Source organism: Varanus komodoensis, unplaced genomic scaffold (genome assembly GCF_004798865.1).
Source record: "Varanus komodoensis strain SLA01 unplaced genomic scaffold, ASM479886v1 scaffold146, whole genome shotgun sequence".
Lineage (NCBI taxonomy): Eukaryota > Metazoa > Chordata > Lepidosauria > Squamata > Varanidae > Varanus > Varanus komodoensis.
In genome coordinates, this window is record NW_025335427.1 from 260,201 (window position 1) to 284,583 (window position 24,383).

The 24,383-nt window shown below is 51.9% G+C and overlaps 1 protein-coding gene across 1 annotated transcript in view; it reads left to right on the forward strand.

Annotated features, from left to right (window-relative positions):
* Nucleotides 1-11,242: 11,242 nt before the first annotated feature.
* Nucleotides 11,243-24,383, forward strand: part of KMT2A (lysine methyltransferase 2A) — a 33,647-nt gene continuing 20,506 nt past the window's right edge. The window contains exons 1-15 of the mRNA XM_044423672.1: nt 11,243-11,306; nt 11,621-14,268; nt 16,100-16,277; nt 16,493-16,727; nt 17,583-17,647; nt 17,802-18,173; nt 19,362-19,435; nt 20,069-20,197; nt 20,619-20,732; nt 21,261-21,407; nt 21,632-21,724; nt 22,140-22,260; nt 22,502-22,615; nt 23,172-23,356; nt 24,063-24,236. Coding sequence (XP_044279607.1) covers nt 11,740-14,268; nt 16,100-16,277; nt 16,493-16,727; nt 17,583-17,647; nt 17,802-18,173; nt 19,362-19,435; nt 20,069-20,197; nt 20,619-20,732; nt 21,261-21,407; nt 21,632-21,724; nt 22,140-22,260; nt 22,502-22,615; nt 23,172-23,356; nt 24,063-24,236 — 4,530 coding nt within the window. The 5' untranslated portion in view covers nt 11,243-11,306; nt 11,621-11,739. The remainder of the gene's footprint in view (nt 11,307-11,620; nt 14,269-16,099; nt 16,278-16,492; nt 16,728-17,582; nt 17,648-17,801; nt 18,174-19,361; nt 19,436-20,068; nt 20,198-20,618; nt 20,733-21,260; nt 21,408-21,631; nt 21,725-22,139; nt 22,261-22,501; nt 22,616-23,171; nt 23,357-24,062; nt 24,237-24,383) is intronic.

Consider the following 24,383-nt stretch of genomic DNA (forward strand, 5'->3'; position numbering starts at 1 on the left):
GCGGGGGCGCGCGCGGGAGGGGCGGGGGCGTGCCCTCGCTCGCGCCCGGCGGGAGTGGAGCCGCCTCGGGAGGAGGCGCGGGCGGCTCCCGCTCCCGCTCCCGCTCCCGCTCCCTTTCATTGGCCCGGGAGCCGCCCTCGTGCAGCCCGCTGCGCGCAGCAGCCCCGGGCGCAGGAGGCCGGCGGAGGCAGGCACGCCCACCTCGCCGCGCGGCCTCCGCGCCCCTCCCGGGAGACGCGGCCGCTCCGGGCGGGCGACGCGCGCTCCGGCGGGGGTGAGCGCGGCGACCGCCTGCCTCGGCCCCTTCCCCGGGAGGCGGGCGGGGCGGCCCCCGCCGCGCTCCCGGCTGCCCTCGCCGTCAGGTGTGGCGCGCCGCGCACCTGCGCCCCCGGGCAGGGCTTTCGGCGCAGCATCCGCAGGGGTCAGCGGGCAGGGCCGCCGGGCAAGCTGGCGAGAGGACCCTTCCTCTGCTGCGCCGCGCCTGGGCTTGGCGCAAGAGGCGCATGACAGGCTTGACGTAGGGCCGTGCGGTTGGGGGGGGGGGTCCCGTCTCTCCTGGGCCTTGGCCTCTCGTTGCAGCCTTGCCTCCCTCCTCAGGCCAGCCAGGCTCTCGTTAGCAGCGCGTCAGCCCGAGGGGGGTGATGACTTGATCCTGTTGGCCTTGGCAACGTCAGAAGTGAATATCCTGCTCTGCGATGAAGGCACTTGTTACAGAAAGACTTGAGCTTGAAAGGTTGCTGCCAGTCTCTTGTTTGCAAGCGCAGCTGCTCCACGGCAGAGTGACTGAAATGGGAGTTTGGTGCCAAGCGCATGAAGCTTAATGAACTTGGTTAAATCATAAAGTAGCTGCTTGGCACTGCTCTCTTTTATTCAGATTCTTGTCCAAATTCCTGCAAAGATCTCTTCAAAATCTGGTCTTCCTGAACATGAGTTTCTGCACAGACAGTGATCCTGTGCCAACCACTAGTTGGGCTATCCACAAAGTGGTATTTATTGCATAATCAGCAGACTTTCCAGGTATTTAAAGCTTTGCTACTATATCTTTAAGTAAGGAGAGAGCAATGAAATGTTTTCATGAGACTTTGCGTGCACAAATCCCTTGAGGGGGGCAGAGATGTTTTAATCTAGTGTAAAATCAAGGAGGGGCAAAAATTAACTTCTCTGGGCCCAAAATAACCTTTCAATAAAAAGGAATTTTGCTCCCATCCAGTGTGAACTTTAATACTCAGAGTCAGGGCTGTGTGGTAAATCCCCAGATCTTTCTTGTAGTACTGTAGTTGCTAGTGTTCTCTAGGAGTTTTTGTTCAGGCTGGGGGCTGGCTTAGCACGTTGCTATGCAACCTATCCCCAAAACTCTCCCCTTGATAATGCTTATGGGTTGGAGATACAGTATTTGGAAAGTAATTGTGACTGCCTTCCCTAATGCTTAGTGTCAGAATTGTTCCTTCCTCCCTTATGATGCTGTGGGTGAGAAAGAGGCAGCTCCCCCCCCCCAGTTCCAAGTTCTTGTGAACACAAACTTCTTATCTTGTGATAAAGCATTTATCATAGATGACGACCGTACTTTTTGTCATAGTGCTGCTTTCTGTAGGTGTCAGTTCAAGAATCCTCTTCAGTTTTATTGTTTCTGTAAATTTTCATTTTCTTGTACTACAAGAATGTACAAGAAATTCATCTGGATGAATATGTTATCATTCAGACAGGTGGCAAAGACCCAGAAAAGGCCTAGGGGTAGAAGTCTGGGCAATTGAATGAGCATCTGAAGTGTTTTTGCTGCTTTACCTGTTTCATTTGCAATATCCGAGGTGGACAATTGGTGACTCTCCAGATGATTTGGCCTAGAATTCCCATCAGCCCTAGCCAGTGTAACCTATGGTGAGGAACGATGGGAGTTGCAAGTGAAAATGTTTAGAGGTCTCAAGTGGGCCACCCTAATTAGGGTGTGTGTTGCCTGGCTTCCTAGAGATTTGGGGTACAGTCTCACACATGTTAAACTCAGAGGAGCTATTCTTAAATAATTGATTTGAGAAGTGCAGACTTCATGCCTGCAGTAAGTAACTCGTCATTGTGGACTTGTCCTTAGTGATTGCATGATCTGCTACATGGCTGGAACTTCTAGGCACGCACAAAGAAAGACGCTAGCTCCTAATGTTGTTTGGGGCCTACACATGTGTTCTTGCAACAACAGGTTCACTGCTAAGCAGAACAGAATCACAGCATCTTTCAAACCAGGCAGACACTTATGACTCCACCATTCAACATGGCCTTTTCCCTTTCAGGTTGCAAATGGCATCCTGGGATGCTGGCCTGTTTTCCTGCCCCGGGTGTAACTCATGCATATCTGTGAGCAGTTAGCAGCGCTTCCATTATTCAGGATTCCTGTAAAGTCAGGTTTTTCAGTGGGTCAGATCTGTAGATCCTGCTGCTCCTTGCCTGTAGGTCCAAGGTCATGCCTTCAACTTTCTGTCTGAGCAGACATTTGAACTTGGATTTCATACATCCTGTCTTGTCCCAGTGCAGTAGCAGCTCATCTGTCCCTTCTCATGATGAGCTTCTCGAAGCAGCTCAGTGCCATAATTCAGGGTGGTGGAACGATTGATATGGCTAAATAGTTGCTGTAAAATAGCCAGATTAACTAAGATAAAACATACTTGGAAAGTCCAATGGCGTATTTACATATTTTAATGGCTTTTCACTGACACTTTAAAAATACAGTTTAGGTACTAGCATTTTCGGAGGCAAGATGTTTGCTTGGGCCAATGTTTGTAAATAAAGTATATGTTGGATTTTACAGTATGCAGCACTTGTCTAAGGCAATACATGGTCTCAGTTGTTTGCAGATGCACCTATCTTTGCAACCGCAAAGACTCAATAAACCAGGAAATACCAGTGCAGAGTCACAGATCTAATAAGTAACCTTTATGCAAAGGTCATCATTAATATCTTCAAACTTCCTGTGTAATTTAGACTTGAATAAGCATAGACTCTTACTGCTGTTGGGATACTTGCTATGAAGGGAATTCTTGTGTCATTTAAGGTGCAATCCTATTTAAGGTTCATCAGCAAAAAGACCTGTACTCTTCCCAACTTGCTGTGGTGTGCTAAGCATGTAAACCTTTTTTCTGAGTAAATATGTGTAGGATTGTGCCCTCAATATGCACAGTCTATGAATTCCAGCTCTTTAAAACTGCTTGGTGTTAGGGGGCCAGACTTCTTTGTTGTGGTGATTTTGCAGGGCTTGCTACGTTTTGCTTCCTGAGAAGTGGAGAGGTGGCTTTCAGGGATATTGCTGACAAGTGGCTGTTCTCCCAAGCAGCTTGATGAGGTGTTCTGAGCAGCTAAGGCGCTTATGTTGCTCTTTCAGCAACAGGTGCTCGAAACCATATTTAATATATTACTAAACTTAAACTAAAATCGAGGATGCTGAACTTGCTTCCTAGAAATATAATATGAAATTTGCAGATAAAACTAAAGTTGTTATTTCACATTAAATAATCTGAGCCTTAGCTATTTGGGGAAGAAGTGTAAAATGTAAATTACATCCTGAGTGCAAGTATAGCGCTAGGCAAATGCCATTTTGTCCATCCCAGTTAATGTGGCTTCTTTCTTAGCTTATTCCACTGTGTTTTAGTATTTCTTTGTTGTTGTGCTTAAATGATACACTGTAACTTGCCCTGGAAGTTCTCAATAGAAGACTGAGAGATCAAATATTAAAACTAAATAGCAATAGTAATACCCCTATTATGCTGCAGTAGTGAATGGAACATAATCTTCTAGGACACAAGCTTGGCTGAAATAGTCGTAGGAAAGGACGGGTTCCTTGTTGGAACTGTGGGGGAATATACCTTTTCCCCTTCAGATTGTGCATTTTAGATTGTGCAATTTCTTTTAAAATTTAAATTTTAAACACTACATTTTATCACTGTTGTATCACGTTTTACTTCCAGTTAACTGACACATCAGTTGCTTGCTTACTTGATGCTTCTACTGGGCAGCATCCTGCGTTAATCCTTGGGAATGAAATGTGGATGGCAGTTCCCCCATATTTATTTATTTATTTATTTATTTACCGATTTATATCCTGCCTTTTTCCTACAAAGGGCTCAAGGCAGCTTACATCCTCCTCCTCCTCCATCTCATCCCCACAACAACAACCCTGTGAGGTAGATTGGGCTGCGAGTTTGTGACTGGCCCAAAGTCACCCAGTTGGCTCCATGGCTGAGCGGGGACTAGAACCCAGGTCGTCTGAGTCCCAGTCCCATGCTCTTAACCACTACACCACACTGGCTCTCAGTTGTTGGATGCATTCTGGCTCTTTCAGTGAACAGGCACCCCCAGGGTTCCTTGTGATTTCTGGGCATCCAGCCCGCTAGGTGCAAACACCGTTCAGGCCATGCAGATGTTATCTGTTCAGAGAATGTGTAGGCACTGGTAGAAGACTGTGCTTCTAAGAGCCAGTGAGTTGCTGTGTGGCTTGTCGAGCCCGAACAGCCGTTCCAGGAAGCAGTGCTTGTAAGAGGCAGGTGAAGGGTGCTGCCTCTGTCCAGTAGGACCTGACTGTGGGTAAAATTAATGGGCATTTTTGGAAAAAGAAAGGAGCTTTTTGGTCTCTCAATGTCACAAGCAACACATCTGTTTTAATTAAATCATCATATGTGTCATAAAGAGCAACTTAAGCAACATTGCTGGAGAAAAGGAAAGCTGAACTTTGAATTCTTTAGAAATCATTGTGCAGGGTCTCAGCAGATTTGTTCACATTGTCTTTGACTTATCGCACCCCATGAACAAAAGCCCCCCACAACATCCCATCCATGGCATCTGCTTAGCTATTCCAAATTTAAGGCTGTGGCTTCCTCCATGGAGTCAGTCCCTCCCGGTGGGGAGACAGCCCGATTCTGGATGCTGCCATCCACTAACTGCAAGCTGCTTGTGGAAGATGCCCCCATGATGCTTCAGCGCGTAGCGAGCAATCTGTATGCGGCAGCACAGAGAAGGCATTGCTCTTTCACCACCACGTGCCTGTCCTGTCCGCCAGAGCACAGTTGTGCTCCTGGGAACAGAGCAGAGCACTTCCCTGGCACAACGGCCGGCCTCACAGCGACCAGCTACATCCACGTGGAATGACTCACAGGAGAAGGGCTTACATCTTCCTTGGGTGGCAGTGCTAACAAATGGGCAGCCCTACGATCCATTTGGATTCGGCTATGTGGGGGATGACTGTCTTTCTGCAAGGGAGAGGAGAGATTGCCCCACAGACAAGGGAGGATGGAAGTGAGAAGCAAGCCCACGGGGCAGAGCTCTGGGCTGCCCAGTAGTTCAGTGGGAAAAGAAAGGTGCTGGTCTTGAGTCCCAGCTGGGGAGGTGCACTTAAGGCTTGCACAAGGGGTGACAGAGGCTTTGGAGTAAAAGGGGGGAAGGCAACGGAACTAGAAATGGGGCTTCCTGTGCCAACGAGGAATAGGCTAAGTTACGCAGCCGCAGGAGCAGATGGATGAAGAGAGCATGATGGGAGCCAAGCCCAGGGTATACCCCCCACCCCCTCTTTGGGAGGACTCCTGGCCACATAGGCCAGTACCAAAGGAGCCTGTGTTGAGTTGTCGCACAGGCTTAGTCTGCATGCGCTCATGGGTTCAGTCCTTGGCTAAGGTCTCCAGGGGAAAGGAACTTGGAGGAGGCTGCAGCTGGCAGCCAGATTGCTTTATGTTGCATGCCTGCTAAACCACATTACTCCCATGGTCTTACAGCAGCGGCATTGGCTTTCCCTTTATTTCTAGACTCCATTCAAGGAGCTGATGGTTACCTATAAATGTTTAGTGGTTTGGGGTCAGAATCTAGCCTTATGAACATACCTGTGGCTTGAGATCATTGTCAGATGCCCTGGCTTAGGAGTGGTTGATGAGAATGCAAGACAGCTAGCTCCTTTTGTGCGACAGCATCTCCGTAATGAAATCCCCTTCCAAAGGAGATGAGAGAAGCCCCATCTCTCCTGGTATTGAAAATAGCTTTGTTCTACTTGTCTTGTAGTGGATTTTAATTGAAGGATTTAACTTCTTTCTAAATTTAGGGCTCTGCTTTTAATTGTGGAATTCTGTTATGTAAGCTGTGTTGGGAGCCCTTGTTATAGAAAGCACTATAAAAGTGGGATGGGTTAATGTATGGGTAGATGGCAAATTGGAGTGACTGGTGTGTAGACTGATTATCTCACTAAGATAACTGATAGATTTGCCAGCCTTGATTCTGTTCCACCTCTCCTCCGCTGACACACATGCATGCAGTTTTCATTAGGATAATTGCCAGTGTCTGATCATTATTTCACAAAGCTCCTTGTTTAGTTCCCATCAACCCTGAGCAGAATGATTTGATTTCCTGTTTGTGGCAATGAGGCTGGGAAGCTCTCTAGCAGAGCAAGAACAGGGTTGAGGAAAAATACGCAGAACCAGCAGGGGAGCTGTCCAGCCAAGGACTGGGAGCAGTGTGGCAGCAGAAGAGGTTTTTAATTTGACCTAGCTCTTCCGGTACTGTCAGCAGGAACCCAGAGGTTAGTTCTGGTTCCTTTGGCCTGAGAAGACGGTGGGTGGGAGGCCTTGTACTACCAATTGCTTCAGCGCTGGCTCTTCACTGTCATTGATAACTGGGGGTGCTGGTGGAGTGCCTGGAGCTGCAGGCAGAGTCCATTCAAGATCCTGGGTTCCCTGGCTCATCCAGGTTGGCAGTGTCAGAATATCCATCAAGGTATGCAAAGTCTTCTTGGTCCCAGAATGGTTTTCTCAGAACTTTATAAAGTGGTGTGAAACTCCTGAGCTGGGAGAAATAATGCCGTGTAGTTGTAGTCCTGATTATCTTTGGTGTCTATCCTTGGATTTAAGTCTAGAAGACATAACTTGTGTTGGTAAAATTATTTCACAAACTATCCCATCAGCCTCAGCCAGCATGGCAAATGGTTGAATTGCTGGGAGTTGTAATTCAAAACCTCTGGGGGACACAAGGTTGGGGAAGGCTGCCTTATGTTATAACAGTACTGCATCCACCCTTGTAGCTCTCGCTGCCATGTGAGACAAATTGGGTAGAGGGGTGAGACCTGCCCAAGATGTTCTGACAGTTTCATGGTTAAACTCTGGTCCTGATCCAACATTCTTTCCATCACATCATGCTGACTGTTACACTGAAGTGCTGAACTTCAGATATAGCCTTTTAAAATCCCCCCTCCCCATATTTGCCCTTAGCCCAAGCTAAGCATTATCATTTGTGATGGGATTAATCCTTTGGAGAGAGAGGTCTGCCAACTCCATAGGGGCCTGGGAAGACTTGTGTGGTAGCAAATGTAGCTTCAGCTGAGCCCTTCGGATTTTCTTCAGGCCTTTCCTGAGGAGAGCACACTGGCAAGTATCTCTTTTCCATGCAGGGAAGGTGACATTTGCACTTTCTGTAGGAAGGTCTAGACCCCAAGCTTCAGTGGAGTCAAAGTGGAGCCTGGTAGTGCTGCCCTTTGGGAACTCTCCGAGTCTCAGCTGTAGGGCTGTGGATCCTGCCTCGTGGACTCTCGGGTTTCCTCTGTGGTACAGGACTAGATCCCAGACTATTCCCCTGCACAGAGAGGGAACAGGTTCCCTGTTGGACTGCTGTTATCAAAGATGGTACTTTCTGGGATGCCTCTCCTAGTTTATTGCTTTTTCAAATAAAGAAGATACTGCATTATTTTCTTAGCTCTAGAAGGAGGCAACAAAAGCCAAGGCATGCTGAGGGGGAGCTTTTATACGGGGAGTCCTCAGATTACAAACAAGTTCTGTTCCTGAGAAAACAGTTGGGTGAGTTTGGGTAGGTGGGGGCCTTAGAAATATTTGTGGTTTTTCTATTTCCATGGGTGCCCTGCACCCCTAATCCCTGCGAATGTGGAGGGCCAGCTACTTACATGCAAATTTGATGTAAAGACAAATTTAGTTTTCTCAGAACCGAACGTCTTTGTAATGCAGGGACTTCTTGTACCATTTCAGTTGTAATGCTTTTAAGCTAAAGAGCACGCCTAGATGAGGTCCACTTTGCCTCCCCTTTATGAAGATGTGCCATGAGTCACTTTTCATTAGGTGGCCATGAGGGTGGCAATAAGATTGCCTTTGCGAAGCAGGAAAAGAAGAAATGAGCTTTCCTTTCTGAGGCGAATGGCTGGAATAGCTGTGAGAACCAGAAGGGCAGTTTCCATCTTAAGTGACCTCTTGGGCACCAAAAGGTACTGACTGTTTCTTTGATCCTTTTATGGGATCAAAATATAACACTTCTTAATGTAGCATTGGCTTGACTCAGCATGGGAATTCTTCTGCAAAGCAAACAGTTGCAAAGTACAGAATCTGTCATTTCATACAGCCTGAGAAATCTCCATTTTGCAAAGTGGGTATTTGGCCCTTGAACTACTGCTCAGTGAAACTCTACATGAAGAATGCAGCTTGGCTTCTGAGTGGACATGTCCGGGCATGAGTGGGAGGGACCTCTTTACCTCCTGCCAGAAACAATCAGGTCTTGCATGCCAGTCCAGTGTTACCTTCAGACGCGTCTAATTTCAGTGCTGTGTTGCCCCTTTGGTCAGCGCTGCATGAAGCAGACTTTACTAAATTGTCCTGCCTTGGGACAGCAGCCTGTTTTCTTGGGGCCACCGTGGAGCCTTCTGCTTACTGCATAAGGGATGCGCAGCAGCATGGCCTTGTCATCTGTTGTCGCTGCTGTTGTTCGTTGCATTTATATGCTGCTGTTTTCCCACTCGTGAGGAACCTGAGATGGCTTACATAGCTCCATTTTATCTTTACAACAATAACCCTGTAATGTAGGTTGGACTGAGGGTCTGTGAGCTGCCCGAAGTAACCCAGTGGTATTCAGGGTCAAATGAAGACTAGAATTCAAATCTCCTACACTGGCTCTTCGGGCAGTTCATAGACTCAGCCTTTCTCCAGGCAGCTGGGAATGGTCCGACCCCGACTCTGCTCCCGTGTTTGCTTGCATTGCCCGCATTTGTTCTTTATTTCACCAGCTGGCAAGGATGCAGTATTAGCATGCAGACACCCCACTGCTTCTAGGATGGTGTGGTGGGGAAGTAGCTTCACCCACAACAGGAAGAAGAGGGCAAGCAAAGCTTTGGACAAGGAACTGAGCTGATGCACAAAACAGAGAAAATGAGAACCACTGTTGCACCTATCCATCGCGGGCGACCAGGGATGCTTCGACAGAGCAAAGCCCATGCTGTGGCCCATGGCTCTTGTATGTCCTTCCCAAAGGCCAGTGCAGCCACCGTATGCTTGTCTGCTTACTGCAGCCTGCTTGTTTCCCTTTGCATAGCTACTTTGTTTTAGCCTTGTATCATCCCAGTTCCAGCAACCTTCTTGTGGAAGGCTTATGGCAGAGGCCAAAAACTGCCCAGTGATTTGCAGGGAGGTGCTTAGTGACTGAGCATGGAAAGAATTATGCATCAGGCCAAAAAGTCAGTGTGATGAGGTGACTGGTCTAGGATTCACTATGAAAGTGAAGCATTTGTTTGTGTTGGGAAGGACAGGGAAGGGGGTGCCATGGAATCAATATGGGCTTGGAGAGCTTGGCAGAGCCTCGAGTTGGGAGGCTGAGCACGGGCCCCTGGACCGCCTGCTCTCTCAGCCTCTCCATCGCTAACAACAGAAAGGAGCAGAGCTGCTGCACGGTGGCTTGGCTGGAGTCGCTGGCGTGTGGGATGACACCCAGCCTTTCACCTCGGTGAGCTGCTCCCCTTGAGGCTGGCGAGTGCCTAGCATTGTGTCCCTGTGCCTGCTCGGCACTGCCGCTTCATTCGGCGTTCCTGGGAGCGCATGGCTTGGCTGTCTAGGCAGTGGCCCGTGAAGCCTCGATGGCGTGCCTAGGCATCTCTGCCCGCTTGCCTGCGCACTCCTCTCCAGCTTAGGAGCCACCAAAGCCGCCCTCGTGCCCTCCCTCTTGCTGCTCAGCAGCTGCCCTCTGCCAGCTTGTTGAGCAAGCGGCGCGCCTTCCTCAGCCGCACATTGTTTACTTCTTGCGGGGAGCACCACGTGTCTAGGGGGAGTGGCTGGCAGCGGAGGCATGCTGTGGCGGCTGCTCTCTGCAGTGCGGTGTGCAAAACCGGAGCCGCTATGCGATGCGCTTGTCACAGAGCACAGCTGCCCCGCTTCAGCGGCTTGGCCATGGGAGCCGTGGCCAAGTTCTCCGGTCATGAAACGGCCTCTTGCAGAGGAGCGTCCTGCCCGATGGGCATGGGGTCTGGCACACATCTCGCCTCCTGCTTCCTTCTGGGTTGGCAGGAGAGTTGCCGCTTGGTGTAATGCTGGAAAGCAGGCGACCACTTTGCCTCCTCCCCCAGTGGATGTTGAAGGAAGGCACTTCTCTAGCATGGGGTTCCAGCAGATGATGCTCTTCCTGCACCAGCTTTTCCTAGCTGTGGTCCATCACAGGGCTCCTTCCCCACCGGAATATTCTTTCATATGTCAGTCGCACCTGTGGGAAGGGGAGAGGGATGATCGGCATTCTTTGGAAGCGTTCAGGAAAGACTGCAAGAGTGGTTTAAATGTGGGAGTTGGAGGCAAGGTCTGTGGGGCTCAGCGCAGCCGGAGCCAAAATGAAGCAATCCAGCATAGTTTAGAGTGGAGTACACAAAAGAAGAGTACACAAAAAGTGGGCGCTGGCTCATCCTGACTCACAAGGGTGTCTGCCTTGAGTCCAGGGATGACGGCAAGCAGTAGCCTAAAGAGCCTGAACACATGAGCCAGAAGTTGCCACTGCAGCAGTCAGTGCGGGTGTCTCTTGGGGAGCAGAGGGATGCATCCGCTGCAGTTCTCCCATGTTGCCAGTGAAGAGCCCTATCACGCGTATGGGGCTGGGACCCTTTTTGCAGGCTGCTGTAGCTGCATCCTTCCGCTTGGGCTGGGGAGCCCTCATACGGTTGCCGTGTCTGCCTGATGCAGTGCTTGGGTTGACTGCCTTCACCGAGCTTTTGTTAGGTGCTCCGGGACAGGGAAGCAGGCTGCAATTTGGAACACAGAGGGAAGGCGACTAAGCGGTTTACTTGCCACCCCAACCATCCCCGAACTCCTCTCAGTGGAGGAAATGGCTCCCTCCTCCTCCTGTGGGGTCCTTGTGGCAGTGCCCGATAACCTCCACTGATTTGGAAGCAGGCATTTTACATTGCTAGAGATTTTCAAGTCCATCTTCTGCTTTTGCCCCTAGCTTGACCTTTATCCCTCTCTCTTTGCAGGATGAGCAGTTCCTAGGCTTTGGCTCAGATGATGAGGCCAAAGGACAAAGTTCTGCCAAGTCTCCTACAGGTATGTTCTGTTGGCTACAGGTTTCCCATGTTCCCTTTACTAGATGATGCTGCTCTTGCAGGGCTGTTTGGATGGCATAGAAATCTGTAATACTTCTAAAAACTGTATAATGTTCAGAATTGGTGTATGAGTTTGATAGATTTCCGTTTTCCCTCCCTGTTCCTTTTTCCTTTTGTTTTGGATGGTTTGGTGGAGAGGGACTATCATATGTATAAACAACTCTGGGAGCTTTTCTGGCTGAAAAGTAGGTATAAATGCTGTAAGCAAACAAATAACGTTCTCTTTCCCTTCTTTGTCTTCTTCTCCAACATCAGTCAAAGCTAGCGCACGCAAACCTCGTGGGCGACCCCGAAACACTTCAGACAGAACCACAGTCGTACTCTCAGAGTCTTTGCCAGTGCATTTGCCTTCAAGCAAGCCAGAACCCACACCCATGGAAAAAATCAGGACAAACGGAGAAAAGCGGCGAGGGAGACCTCCTGCACTTACCAGTGTGAAGTTCAAAATCGCCCGCAAAGAGGGCTTTCCCAGTGCCCAGAAGGGAAGCAAGGAAGAAAAAGAGAATCTAAAGAAAATAAAGCGGGCGCCATCCTCTGCGTTTCAGCACGCTGCAAAGATTAAGAAATTAAGGGCAGGCAAACTGTCCCCACTGAAGTCCCAGTTCAAACTTGGAAGGAATGGGGTGCAGATAGTGCGCAGGAGGGGACGGCCGCCCTCTTCGGACCGCTTAAAGACCATGCCGGCTCTTGTTGTGAGCTCCCAGTTGGAGAAGGCCCAGCGAGTTCGGAAAGAGAAAGATGGTGCTCCACCCCACCCAAAAGAGGAGAAGCCGGCGGTCAGACAGAGTCCTCGCCGGCCGGTCAGGATGATTCCTTCCTCCAAACGCACAGATGCTACCATTGCCAAGCAGCTTCTGCAGAGGGCCAGGAAAGGGGCCCAAAAGAAGATCGAGAAGGAAGCTGCCAAGTTGCAGGGCCGGAAGGGGAGGACACAGCTGAAGAACATCCGACAGTTCATCATGCCCGTGGTGAGTGCAATCTCTTCTAGGATCATCAAAACACCCAAGCGCTTCATCGAGGATGAAGACTACGACCCCCCCATCAAGATCGCACGGTTAGAGTCCACCCCCAACAGCCGCTTCAGTGCGACCTCGTGTGAGTCCAGCGAGAAGTCCAGCGGGGCATCTCAGCTCTCCTTTCAGCTCTCTTCGGACTCCTCGCGGTCCAGCAGTCCCAGTGTCGATACATCCACTGATTCTCAGGCCTCGGAAGAGATGCAGGCTCTGTCGGAAGAGTGCAACAATCCTCCAGAAGTCCATTCTTCGTTGCCCATCTCCCCGTCCCCCGATAACGAGAGTGGTGAGAGGAGGAGGAGGAGGTTTTCAATGGGAGAAAGAAATTTTGTGCCCAAAGCTGCTAAAAAACTGCCCAGCCTCCAAAATGTATCCCAGCAACAGCCCTCCTCCTCCTCCCCTCCTCCACCGCTCCTCAGCCCGCCCCCGCCCCTGCAGCCGCCTGCCGGCATCTCTGACCATGCTCCATGGCTGATGCCTCCCACCATTCCTTTGGCGTCGCCCTTTTTGCCCTCCTCAGCGACCCCGACGCAAGAGAAGCGGAAGTCCATTCTCCGAGAGCCGACGTTCCGCTGGACCTCCCTGAAGCATTCTCGGTCTGAGCCCCAGTACTTCTCCTCGGCCAAGTATGCCAAAGAAGGGCTCATCCGCAAGCCTATCTTCGACAACTTCCGCCCGCCACCACTCACCCCCGAGGACGTTGGCTTTGCCTCTGGCTTTTCAGCCGCCGGGGCCACTGCTCCTGCCCGCTTGTTCTCACCGCTCCACTCCGGAACCAGGTTTGATCTACACAAGAGAAGCCCGCTGCTGCGGGCTCCCAGGTTCACCCCGAGCGAGGCCCACTCGCGCATCTTTGAGTCCGTCACGCTGCCTTCATCCGTTGGTCGAAGCGCTGCCGGAAGCAATGCAGCGGTGGCCTCCTTGAGAAAGCGCGGGCGGAGAGTGTTCAGCCCCATTCGCTCCGAGCCAAGGTCTCCTTCGCACTCCATGAGGACAAGAAGTGGGAGACTGAGCACCTCCGATCTGTCCTCTCTCACGCCGTCGGCATCGGTCTCCTCCTCCCTAGCAAGCATTTCAGTGGCTTCCCTGAGCACCAGTGCCTTAAACTCTGCCACATTCACCTTTCCTTCCCATTCCCTCTCCCAGCCTGGGGAGTCAGCTGAGAAGAGTCCAAGACCAAGGAAGCAGGCCAGCATTCCAGCCGAGCCCTTCTCCTCCAGCGGTCCTGCTCCCCTCTTTCCATGGTTCACACCAAGTTCCCAGACAGAGCGGGGCAGGAACAAAGACAAAGCCATCGAGGAAGCCTCCAAAGATAAAGAAAGTGACAAAGGTCTTGAGAAGGAGAAGAGCAGGGAAAGGGACAGGGAAAGAGAGAAAGAAAACAAGCGGGAGTCCAGGAAGGAGAAGCGGAAAAAGGATCCTGAAAGCCAGAGCAGCTCTACGATGTTTCCCTTGGCTCGTGTTTCCAAAGGAAAAGTTGTCAGCGAAGATGTGGCTGTTTCTTCTTCTGCCAAAAAACCTGCAGGACGGAAGAAAGCAGCAATGGCAACCGCTGATCCGGCAGCAGACGTGCCACCAGTGGTTCTTGTGGACTCTGCCGCCGCCATCGTCAAAACCAAGCTACCCAAGAAAAGCCGAGGGGGGCTAGAAAAATCTGGCCTGGAACTTGGCCTGGCCTCCCCTACACCACAAAAGGAAGACTCCCTGCGTCTCCCTGCCACTGCAGTCAGCATTGTGAAGCATTCCTCCATCAGCTCAGTGTTGGCTCACGCAGACAAGCTCCCAATGACCGACAAGAGGGTGGCCAGCCTCCTGAAGAAAGCAAAGGCTCAGCTGTACAAGATTGAGAAGAGCAAGTCCCTCAAGCAAACGGATCAGCCAAAAGGACAGGTACTTCCCCAGGCAGTAGCGGTAAAAGAGCTAGAGTGTGGAGGCAAGAGCCAGGGCTAAAGTCCAGACACACTGGTGGTGGGAGGAGCAAAGGCATGAGACCCGTGCCAGCTGGGAAGGGTGGGGAGGCAGCACGGCCCTCCGTTTCTGGAAGCAACCTCAGAAACGTGCCTGCTGAGTCCCATTTCATGAGTCCCATGAGATCAGTGATGGCGAACTTTTAAGAGACCGAGTGCCCAAACTGCAACCCAAACCCCACATATTTATCTCAAACTGCCAACACTACAATAAAACCGGAAAACTGAGGTTTTAGTTTAGAAAAAACACTTCACAGCCAGTCCAAGCAAATGGGCAGCGCACTGACCAGCAATGTGAAGGATCGGACGAGTCGCGGATAATAAACCACGGCACATGACGTCATCACCTGGCGCCACTAATCCTTTCCGACCATGCGCATGGCCCCTCTGTTATCCAATGCTTGGCTGCTGGGGTGATGCTGGGGCGACTTGGCTCGCATGTCGACAGAGGGCTCTGCGTGTCCACTGTGGCATGCGTGCCATGGGTTCGCCACCACTGCCGTGACCCTACTAATACCATTGAAAACAGTGCGATTTTGAAAACGCCTTCCTTGAGCAGCTTTTTCTGCACAGCTTATAATTTCTGCCCATTCTAAACGCATTCCAACCATCAAAATCATGCCAGGACACCTCGATTTTCTAACCCTAACCCTATCCTGGTGCACACCCCTAACCCTAATATAGGGCTAAAGTTCCATTGAAAATAATGCGATTTTGAAAAAGCCTTCCTTGAGCAGCTTTTTCTGCCCAGCTCATCATTTCTGCCCATTCTAAACACATTCTAACCATCAAAATCATGTCAGGACACCTCGTTTTTCTAATCTTTACCCAGTGATGGTGAATCTTTTAGAGACCAAGTGCCCAAACTGCAACCCTAAACCCACTTATTGGCCAACACTGCAATAAAACCTGAAATCAGCCAGTCCAAGTAAATACATATATATATCCTTGGCAGTGCACTGACTGGCCATGCGAAAGCTCAGACAAGTTGTGGCTAATGTGTCTCAGCTTGTGACACCATAGCCTGGCACCACTACTCCTTTCTGAGCATGAGCATGGCCCCTATGTGCACTGTGATCTGATGTTCAGCTGCTCGGGCGATGCTAGGGCGACTTGGCTTGCATGCCGACAGTGGGGGCTCTGTGTGCCCACTATGACACGCGTGCCGTAGGTTCGCCGCCACTGCTCTAGATAATGAAATGTCTCCAACACTTTCAGATTGGTGGCAGAAGAGCTTGGGCTCCTTCTGCATTTAGCTTCTAGTTGTCTGTTGCCTAGCACTGCTTTCCTCCGTCAACAGTTCTGGGAAGCTAACCAGGTGGCCCAGACATGGTCTTCCAACAAGTGGATGTGGCTCGGTATCACTTCTGATGGGCATCACATGTGATAGGCTCCTTGTGCTCACCCACCAGCTCATGCTTTTTGCATTTTAGTAACTGCAGCAAGAATGCAAGCTATGGTTTGCCTTTGTCATACTGCTTTCTTGACATTTTTTTTAAAGTCACTGTTGTTTAAAAAAAAAAAAGGTTGCACTCTACTGTTTTGTCCTGTGGCTAGGATGGGCTTGGCAGTGGAGATATGGCGGAAGCTCAGAAAGGGATGGCCGACGCAATGCCTCCTGCTTCATGTCAGGGGCTTTGAGGTGGTTCTAGAGGGATGAAGTTGTGTTGTCTGTTGCGTAGCACTGCTTTCCCGAGGGCTCGGAATGGCCTCTCCCCAATGCGCTCTTTGTCCATTGCCCCCTCGGAAACCAGGGTCAGGAGAGCGATTCCTCAGAGACTTCTGTGCGAGGGCCGCGCATCAAACACGTCTGCCGAAGGGCAGCTGTGGCACTAGGCCGCAAGCGAGCGGTGTTCCCGGACGACATGCCCACCCTGAGTGCCTTACCATGGGAGGAACGGGAGAAAATACTCTCTTCCATGGGGAATGATGGTAAGTGTGCGGGGCTGCTCTTCCTTGGCCTCTGGCCGTGCGGGGCCAGAAAGAGGGCATGCTTGGGCGTCCAGCAGCTGGGAGGGGGCTCTCCTCTCTGGGTTGCTGCTTTAGGAAAGCAGAGTGGTCGTTCTGCAGCAGTGCCCAAAACCCTTTCTTTCGATGGGCCGGTTCTTTATTGGCTGCTGAGTTAACGGCCAGCCTTTGCTTGACAGACAAGTCCTCGGTTGCTGGCTCAGAAGATGCTGAGCCTCTTGCACCTCCCATCAAGCCTGTTAAGCCGGTCACCAGGAACAAGGCGCCTCAGGAGCCTCCCGTGAAGAAGGGCCGGCGGTCGCGGCGCTGTGGGCAGTGCCCAGGCTGCCAGGTGCCAGAGGACTGCGGAGTGTGCACAAATTGCCTGGATAAGCCAAAGTTTGGTGGGCGGAACATTAAGAAGCAGTGCTGCAAGTGAGTCCGTGGGTGTGAGGCTTTCCCGCCCCCACCCCTCCCGGGGGAGCAGAGGCTCTCCCTCGGGCTCGGAGTGAGGGCGGCCGTTCTCCTCATGCCCTTCATGCCTCCCGTAAAATGCCCAATGCAGAGCATGCAGCTCGGGGAAAATGCTTGGCCACTGCCACATTCTGGGCTTGAGCGCCGTCTGCCCTGCCAGAACGCGCAGGGGCGATCTGGCTCTGCAGGCTTCTCCGTGAGAACAGCGGGGAGGGGGAACCCAGAGCATCACCTGCCTCGCTCAGCTTCCTTCCTCCTTCCAACTCCCCGGCTTTCAGTTTGACTAGGTGGGATAGTCTGCAGCGCGCCGAGGCTCGAGCCCCACTGCAAGAGCGTCTCCTTTCCGTGTAGTTGCTCTATGGGACGCTGGATCTGAGCAGCTTCCCTGGCAGCAGCCAGGCCAGCCTTGCGGGCAAGCTTCCAAACCTTCATCAGGCTGGGAACGAGAGCAGCCGCTTGGTCTACTCAAGTTTTCGGAAAAACTTTGTATGCCAGAAGAGGCTCCAGAAGGAGATTCCTTTCAGTGCAGTGCGAAAACTGTCGCAGCAAAACCAGTCCTGTTTGGCAGGGGAGAATGTGACCTTTTCCGCTCAGTTCCCCCAGTTGATCTGGACTTTTGGGCTCCCAAGACAGTCCATGACGGAAGCCTCTGGTGGGCTTGTGTCCTTCAGTCAGTGCCTTCTCTTGAAGGCCTCATAGGATATGCCTGAGCCAAAAGCCTTCTGTAACATCTGGATGAAAAGGCAACACTTTGTGTAGGGTGATGGCCCCACCATCTCCCCCCTTGATTCTCCCAACTCGCTCGTTTCATCCTAGGATGAGGAAATGTCAGAATTTGCAGTGGATGCCATCAAAAGCCTATCTGCAGAAGCAAGCCAAAGGTAGGCATTGGAGAGACAGAATGGGAAGTATGAGTTGGGAGGCCACGAGTGGGTCAGCCCTTCCCCCAGGCGCTGCCCTCCCCCCTGCACATTGCACCGCTTCAGGCTCTGCCCCCTGCCCTTGCATATGGGGTGTTCTTTATCTGTTCTGCAGCTGTGAAAAAGAAAGAGAAGAAATCCAAGTCAAATGACAAGAAAGAGAGCCAGGTTGGGAAGGCCCAGCCGGAGCCTGGGCAGAAGGCAGCAGCCCCCACACTTGTCCCAGTGAAGGAGGATCATGCCCCCAAGAGGGGCAGTGAGCCTGCGCGGAAGCCAAGTGAGGAGGGGCCGCTGCCACAGCCACCCCTTCCAGATGCTAAACAGACCCCTCCTCCTGTGGCTCCTCCCCGGAAAACTGGCAAACAGGCACTGCCCCCTCAGCAGGGGCCCCCCACCCTGCCTCCCAGCGCAGGCCCACCCAAGAAGGAAGCCCCCAAAACTGTTCCAGCCGAGCCCAAGAAGAAGCCAGCTCCAGTGCCAGAGCCAGGTATGTCTTGACATGCGCTGCAGGCAGACGGCAGCTCCTGCGTGAAGGAGAGCGCCGGGGCCCTTGCTGGTAAGGCAGCAGCCTCCAGCACAGGGAGACTTGGACACACCTGTTGTCAGAATCTGGTTGTCAGTGCAGTAGAAGGCCTCTTGGGCATATTTGGGTGGCCATGTTAGGAAGTGGATGGCATGCTGCGGGAATCCCACATCACCTCTTCCCCAGAATGCTTTGGAATTCCTAGCTCCATCCCGTTCCAATATGCGTGCACGCCCACATGCAGAGCCTACCATGTGATCTTTACCACATATGGAGCCTTTCTTGGAAAGCAGGCAGGCGGAAAGCCTGGCACAGGTCGCGGCCTGTCCCTTTACCTTTCGGCCAATGAGGCCCAAAATTCAGGGACTGGATGGGCAGAGTTTCTCTTGGGCTGGGCTGCATGCTTATTGTTTTGAAGATAACAAAATAAAGACTGAGTTATAGAACACGTTTGAACGCTTATGTAAGCGTGTTTTGCCAATACATAGATGAGGTGTAAGACTTACTGAAGCCCAACAGAAACAGAGTTGGAACAGAACACTGAACCTTTGGAACCCTGATCTGCAGGCCCAGGACCTCCTCTAGAACCGCTCCTTGTGTGCTTGCTTGCACAGGAAGCTCTGGGACATCCATTAAGAGGCAGAGAAGTAAATGCTCCAGATGTGACTGGCTTTCTCGGTCGCTCCCAAGTCAGGCTGTGGCAGTGGAAAGGAGAGAGGAGCTTAGTAGCCCTCAGCTCTTGGGGTCCGGGGCAGCGAAAGAAGTCACCTGTCCCACAGTGAGTGAAGCATCCAGTTGCAAGAGCACAAGGAAGGATTGAGAGGCGATCCCAGGGTCAGGGGCGTGGTCCCTTTCGTAGCTCTCAAGCACCCATGCTTTGTTCAGTGCTCCATGTGTACAGGGCTAGTCTGAAAGAGGCAGGCAGAGGGCACCAGTCCTTCCTTCTGTGCATGGGAGATACTCAGAGGAAGGATGGTTGGGCACAGCAACCCAGCTGAGCTTCAGCACCCAGGAAGTGTTTGTGTCAGCAAGGAGAGAGCAGCATGTTGCTTTCTGCTTCCACAAGTTGCCAGATCTTGAAGCCCCCCGAATCCCTCTGAGTGTCGAGAGGCTACTCTTTGTGTGCAACAAATCTGTGTATACTTTGCCTAGGCGTAGAGCAGAGCAAACAGAAGAAAGTCACTCCTCGACCAAGTTTACCAGTGAAACAGAAACCAAAAGAAAAGGTAACTGACTCTTTGCTGTTTGTCTCAGGTAGATAGAAAGAGTTTCCATGTTTGAATCTTTTAACAGAGCCCATGAGGGTGACACAATGGGAATTCCCACCAGGCTGCTTGGCGTCCGTTGGTTTGGCTTCCCAAAGGGCAGGCTGGGGCCTGTGTTCTTCTCATCATGCCTTTTCTCTTCATGTGATCGTTGCGTGAAACGCTCTTTTACTCAGGAGAAGCAGGACTCGCGTCCTTTCGGGCCAATAGTTTTCAGGGAGAGCGCATTTGCCATGAAAAGATGGTTGTGCATCTGCTGAAATGAGTTGCGCTTTCTAAATTGGACTGGCCATTGCAAAATGCAAAGACGCTCTTTGCATTTGCTGCTCCTCTTTGCTTTTCCAAGTCTGAAGTAGAGGAGGACAGTCACCAGCCCGCAGGCACATCAGTCCCTGCATCCTGCTGCCCGGTCCTGGGGAGGGGAATCCCCTCATTACCCCTGACCCTTGACAGGCAGTAACATGGGAATTCAGCCAAGAGTTGCAGGAGCAGGAACGAGGCAGCAGGCAGACCGTTAATCCTGTGCCTCCTGGTGGAGCTTGAGCAGAGAATTTGGGGTGTAGAAAATAACGTGCTTTGGGCCTGTTCATCCAGGAAAAGCCCCCTCCGGCCAATAAACCAGAGAACAGCACACTCAACCTGCTGAGCACTTTATCGAATGGAAGCAGTTCCAAGCAGAAGCCCCTGACGGATGGCATCCATAGGATCCGCGTGGATTTCAAGGTAGCGGGGTGCCTTGGGGAGCTGCTTGCTGCCTTCCCCGCCAGGAAGGGGGCTCTTGGAACCTGTGGCGGGCAGTGGCAGCCCAGGGCGTAAGGTCCTCCCCTCGGCCCCCCGGGAGCTGTGCCACTGAAACGCGCCGTGGCAGCTCTGCTGGCCTGCTCCCGCTGCGACGGGGGCCACAGCTGCCAGCCCCGCAGCCCTGCTCACTTCTCGCTTCCCGCAGCAAGATGTGCAGCTCCGGTTCGGCAGCGCTTGGCCAATGGCACGGCAGAATGGCGCAGTGTGCGGGTCCTCCTGCTTTGGGGTGCGGGGCGAGATTGCTCCTGGAGGGTTTTTGGCAGGCCAGAGGATGCTGGCGTGGCCACGGCCTGCACTGGCATTGCTGGTTCCTCTTTGACCGTCCTGTTTTTGTGGCTTTCAGGAGGACTGCGAGGCTGAGAACGTGTGGGAAATGGGTGGCTTGGGTATCCTGACCTCCATCCCTATAACCCCCCGAGTGGTCTGCTTCCTTTGTGCCAGCAGTGGGCATGTGGAGGTAAGGATCCGGGTGGGAAGGCCACTCTGAGCTGTTCAAAGGATGCTGCATATCTGATTGTGAAGCTGAGTGACTTTGAGCCATAGAGGTGGAACAGGATCCTCAGTAAAGACTATCCATCATTTTTGTAGGGTGTGCCGTTGTGCCAAACACAGCTTTGCCTGCCCCTGAAAGCGTGGGCGAGCTGCCGGCATCCCCTCCAGACCCTGGCTCTGCTTGGGCAACACTTGTCGCTCTTTGCTGTGCCGGGCCTGCACTTTGGAGATAAAGCAGCCCAAGGACAAAAAATCAGACTAGCAGGTTCTGGGTGCGTGGCCAAACAGTTTGGGTCTTTTGGCCTAGCTTTGCCTTTCCACTGAACATGGATGGGTGGTTTCTCAGGCCTATTAGGTGTGTGGAGTTGAGAACCCAACGGCGAGCACAAAATGCCCGGGGGGGGTGTGCTTCTCCTGGGCCAGTGGTTGGGCAGGTGGCTGCAGTGGAGAGCCCTGGCACCGCGGTCCTGCTGACTTGCTCTTTCCTTTGTAGTTTGTGTATTGTCAGGTGTGCTGTGAACCTTTCCACAAATTCTGTTTAGAGGACAGTGAGCGCCCCCTGGAGGACCAGTTGGAGAACTGGTGCTGTCGTCGCTGCAAGTTCTGCCATGTGTGTGGGAGGCAGCATCAGGCCACCAAGGTAGCCAGGGTTGCCGGCTGTTCTCGCTCCGGAGTGCAGGGCGGGTGCGGTGCGGTGGTGTCCCTGGGGGTGTCTGGGTGGGACCCCAGGCTTCCACCCTGCGCTCTGGCACCAAGAACGATTTTCAGTCCAGCGGGCCAGTCAGGCTGCGTGGCCCTGCTGCCGGACCTCTGCAGGCTGGGTGTGGCCACATGTTTTCGCTGTTTCTCCTGTCTCTGCAGCAGCTGCTGGAGTGTAACAAGTGCCGAAACAGCTACCACCCAGAGTGCCTGGGACCCAACTATCCAACAAAGCCTACCAAGAAGAAGAAGGTCTGGGTAAGTTCTGTTCTTCCGTCATGTGGGTATTTGCAAGGCAGATGTCGTAACTTTTCCCTCTGCTAAGTAGGTTTGCCTGGTGTCCCCTTCCCAAAAAAGCCACTCGCTGTGTACAAGAGAACGAGGGGATCCGCGTTCATTGCATGCTCCTTGTTTATGGCATTTCCACCTGTTTCTCATGGCAAAATAGGTGGACTGAAAACCATTGTGTATCCCAGTTCACTTATGCAGAGCAGCATCTCTGCTGTGTTTCAGGCAGTAAAAAATGCAATTTTGCTAGGACTTGGATGGATTTTAACGGTGCTTCAGTCCTCTGGAGAAGTGACTAAACCTTCCGTGCTGGTCACGTATTCTGTGACGCCCACGATAGCACAGTTTTTGAACAGAATCCTAAACCCCTGATCTTTCGTTCCAGATCTGTACCAAATGTGTTCGCTGCAAGAGCTGTGGGGCAACAACGCCAGGCAAAGGGTGGGATGCCCAGTGGTCTCATGACTTCTCTCTGTGCCATGACTGTGCGAAGCTCTTTGCTAAAGGTACAGGGGGACTGGGAGTGTCTGGGGATTCTGTGTCCGGATGTGACCTTTGCTTTGGGGTGGAGGGACATCACCTGTGGTGCCACAATACAAATTGACCAGTGCAGTGATTTTCAGTGTCTTTCAAAGGCAGAGTCCATTGGTAGCCATGCTTCGCTTTTGGACAGCGTCTCCCACTCACCAGCGCCTCTCGCACGTGCTTGTGCAGGAGGCCAGAATCATGCCTGTGCTTGCCTTGCAGGGAACTTCTGCCCGCTCTGTGACAAGTGCTATGATGACGACGACTATGAGAGCAAGATGATGCAGTGTGGGAAGTGCGATCGCTGGGTCCATTCCAAGTGCGAAAACCTCTCCGGTGAGGCCCCAGGTCCAGAGAAGCAGCATTTACAGTCAAGCAGCTCATGCAGATTTAAGTTTAACCAAGTTCAGTTTTAAGTTCAGATTTAAGTTCATCTCAGTTTAGTAAACAAGTTCTTTGGTGGAGGGTGGAAGGGCCCGGGAATGCAGAATGAGCCCCCGGGGCCCCCGAACATCCTGGGCTGTGGAATGAGGGTTCGCAGGGAGCCCCGCTGTGCAGGCCGCGGTGGTTGCGATGGGATCGGAGGGTGAGTGCGGCTCTTTCACTTTTGAGTGTTTTGGGGTTTTACTTTATAGCCACGGGGAAGAGTGTTATCTAAGCCCATTTTGGAGGATCACCGAGCCGCATTCTCCTAGCAGTTGTGATTTCTCCGGGTGTGCAAACAGAGCGATGTGCTCTCCAGGCCCTGCGAAGGGGAACCCCCCTCCTGCACGTTGAGGCCCTTTGCCTGCAGTCGCTTGCCCCTGCCGTGCATCCTGCCCACCCCAATCCGACACATTCAGCCTTCTGAGATGCAGCTTCCATAATGTCTTTCATCTCTGCCTGCCTTCAGATGAGATGTACGAGATCCTCTCCAACCTTCCTGAGAGTGTGGCTTACACCTGCATCAACTGCACAGAGCAGCACCCGGCCGAATGGCGACTGGCCCTGGAGAAGGAGCTGCAGCTTTCTTTGAGACAGGTCCTCACAGCCCTGCTCAATTCCAGGACGACCAGCCACTTGCTGCGTTATCGACAGGTGGGGCTGCCTCTCCTTGCTTTGGGAACTGTGCAAATTCATCTGGATGTTAACTGCAAAGAGTCGAGCTGCTGGGCTTAAAACCTCTGACCCTCAGAGGGTGGCAATTGGGGGGTGGTTTCTGGGGTGGCCCCCCATCTTGGATACAACCTCCCCGCTGTGGTTCACTTGGTGCCAAATTTGCCATCTTTGCGGAGGCCCTTAAAGACCTTCCTGGCCTTGCAGGGGCCTGGCACAATTATCAAGGTGCCTTTCTTTTTTTCTTGGCTGGGTCTTTCTATTGTCGTGAAATGATTTTTGTCTATTTTATTTTTTAAAAAAAACCTTGTTAATGTTTTTGTCTGTTGTGTTTTATTGTTTTTGTATACATTGTCATAAACCGCCCAGGTGGTATAGACATGAAATAAATAACAGCAGCAATAATAATGTTTTTTTTTCTGGAAGAAAAACTGAGTTAGCTGTATATTCTTGGCAATAGTAATGGGGGGGGGGTGTCAGGTTAAGAATTACCGTGATGTCTCAAACTGACATTTCATTAGGGGCCGAGGGGCTTGTTTTAACCTGAACAGTTGAGCTGTTCTTTCCCGTGCTTCCCTGTAATCTGCCAAGGAAACACTGCATTGACGTCTTGTTGATTATATCACGATGTGTGTTGTTTGGTGCTGGATTTTTTTAAAAAATGTGACCTCTGATTATCCTTCTCCAGGCAGCCAAACCCCCTGACCTAAATCCTGAGACAGAGGAGAATGTCCCATCCCGAAGTTCTCCAGAAGGTCCGGACCCTCCTGTGCTGACAGAAGTCAGCAAGCAGGAAGAACAGCAGCCCCTGGACCTGGAGGGAGTGAAAAGGAAGATGGATCAGGGGGGGTATACTTCTGTGGTAAGTCCCAGGGCGGGCAGCTTCCCCCTCCGGCTTTCAGTATCGCTGCCATTGGCTCACACAGGAGCAGGAGGAGACGGGATGGAACTTTTAAAATAAAAGCTGCCGTCTGCTTTGTGGTCTCTGTGCGTAGCAGAACAGAAACCG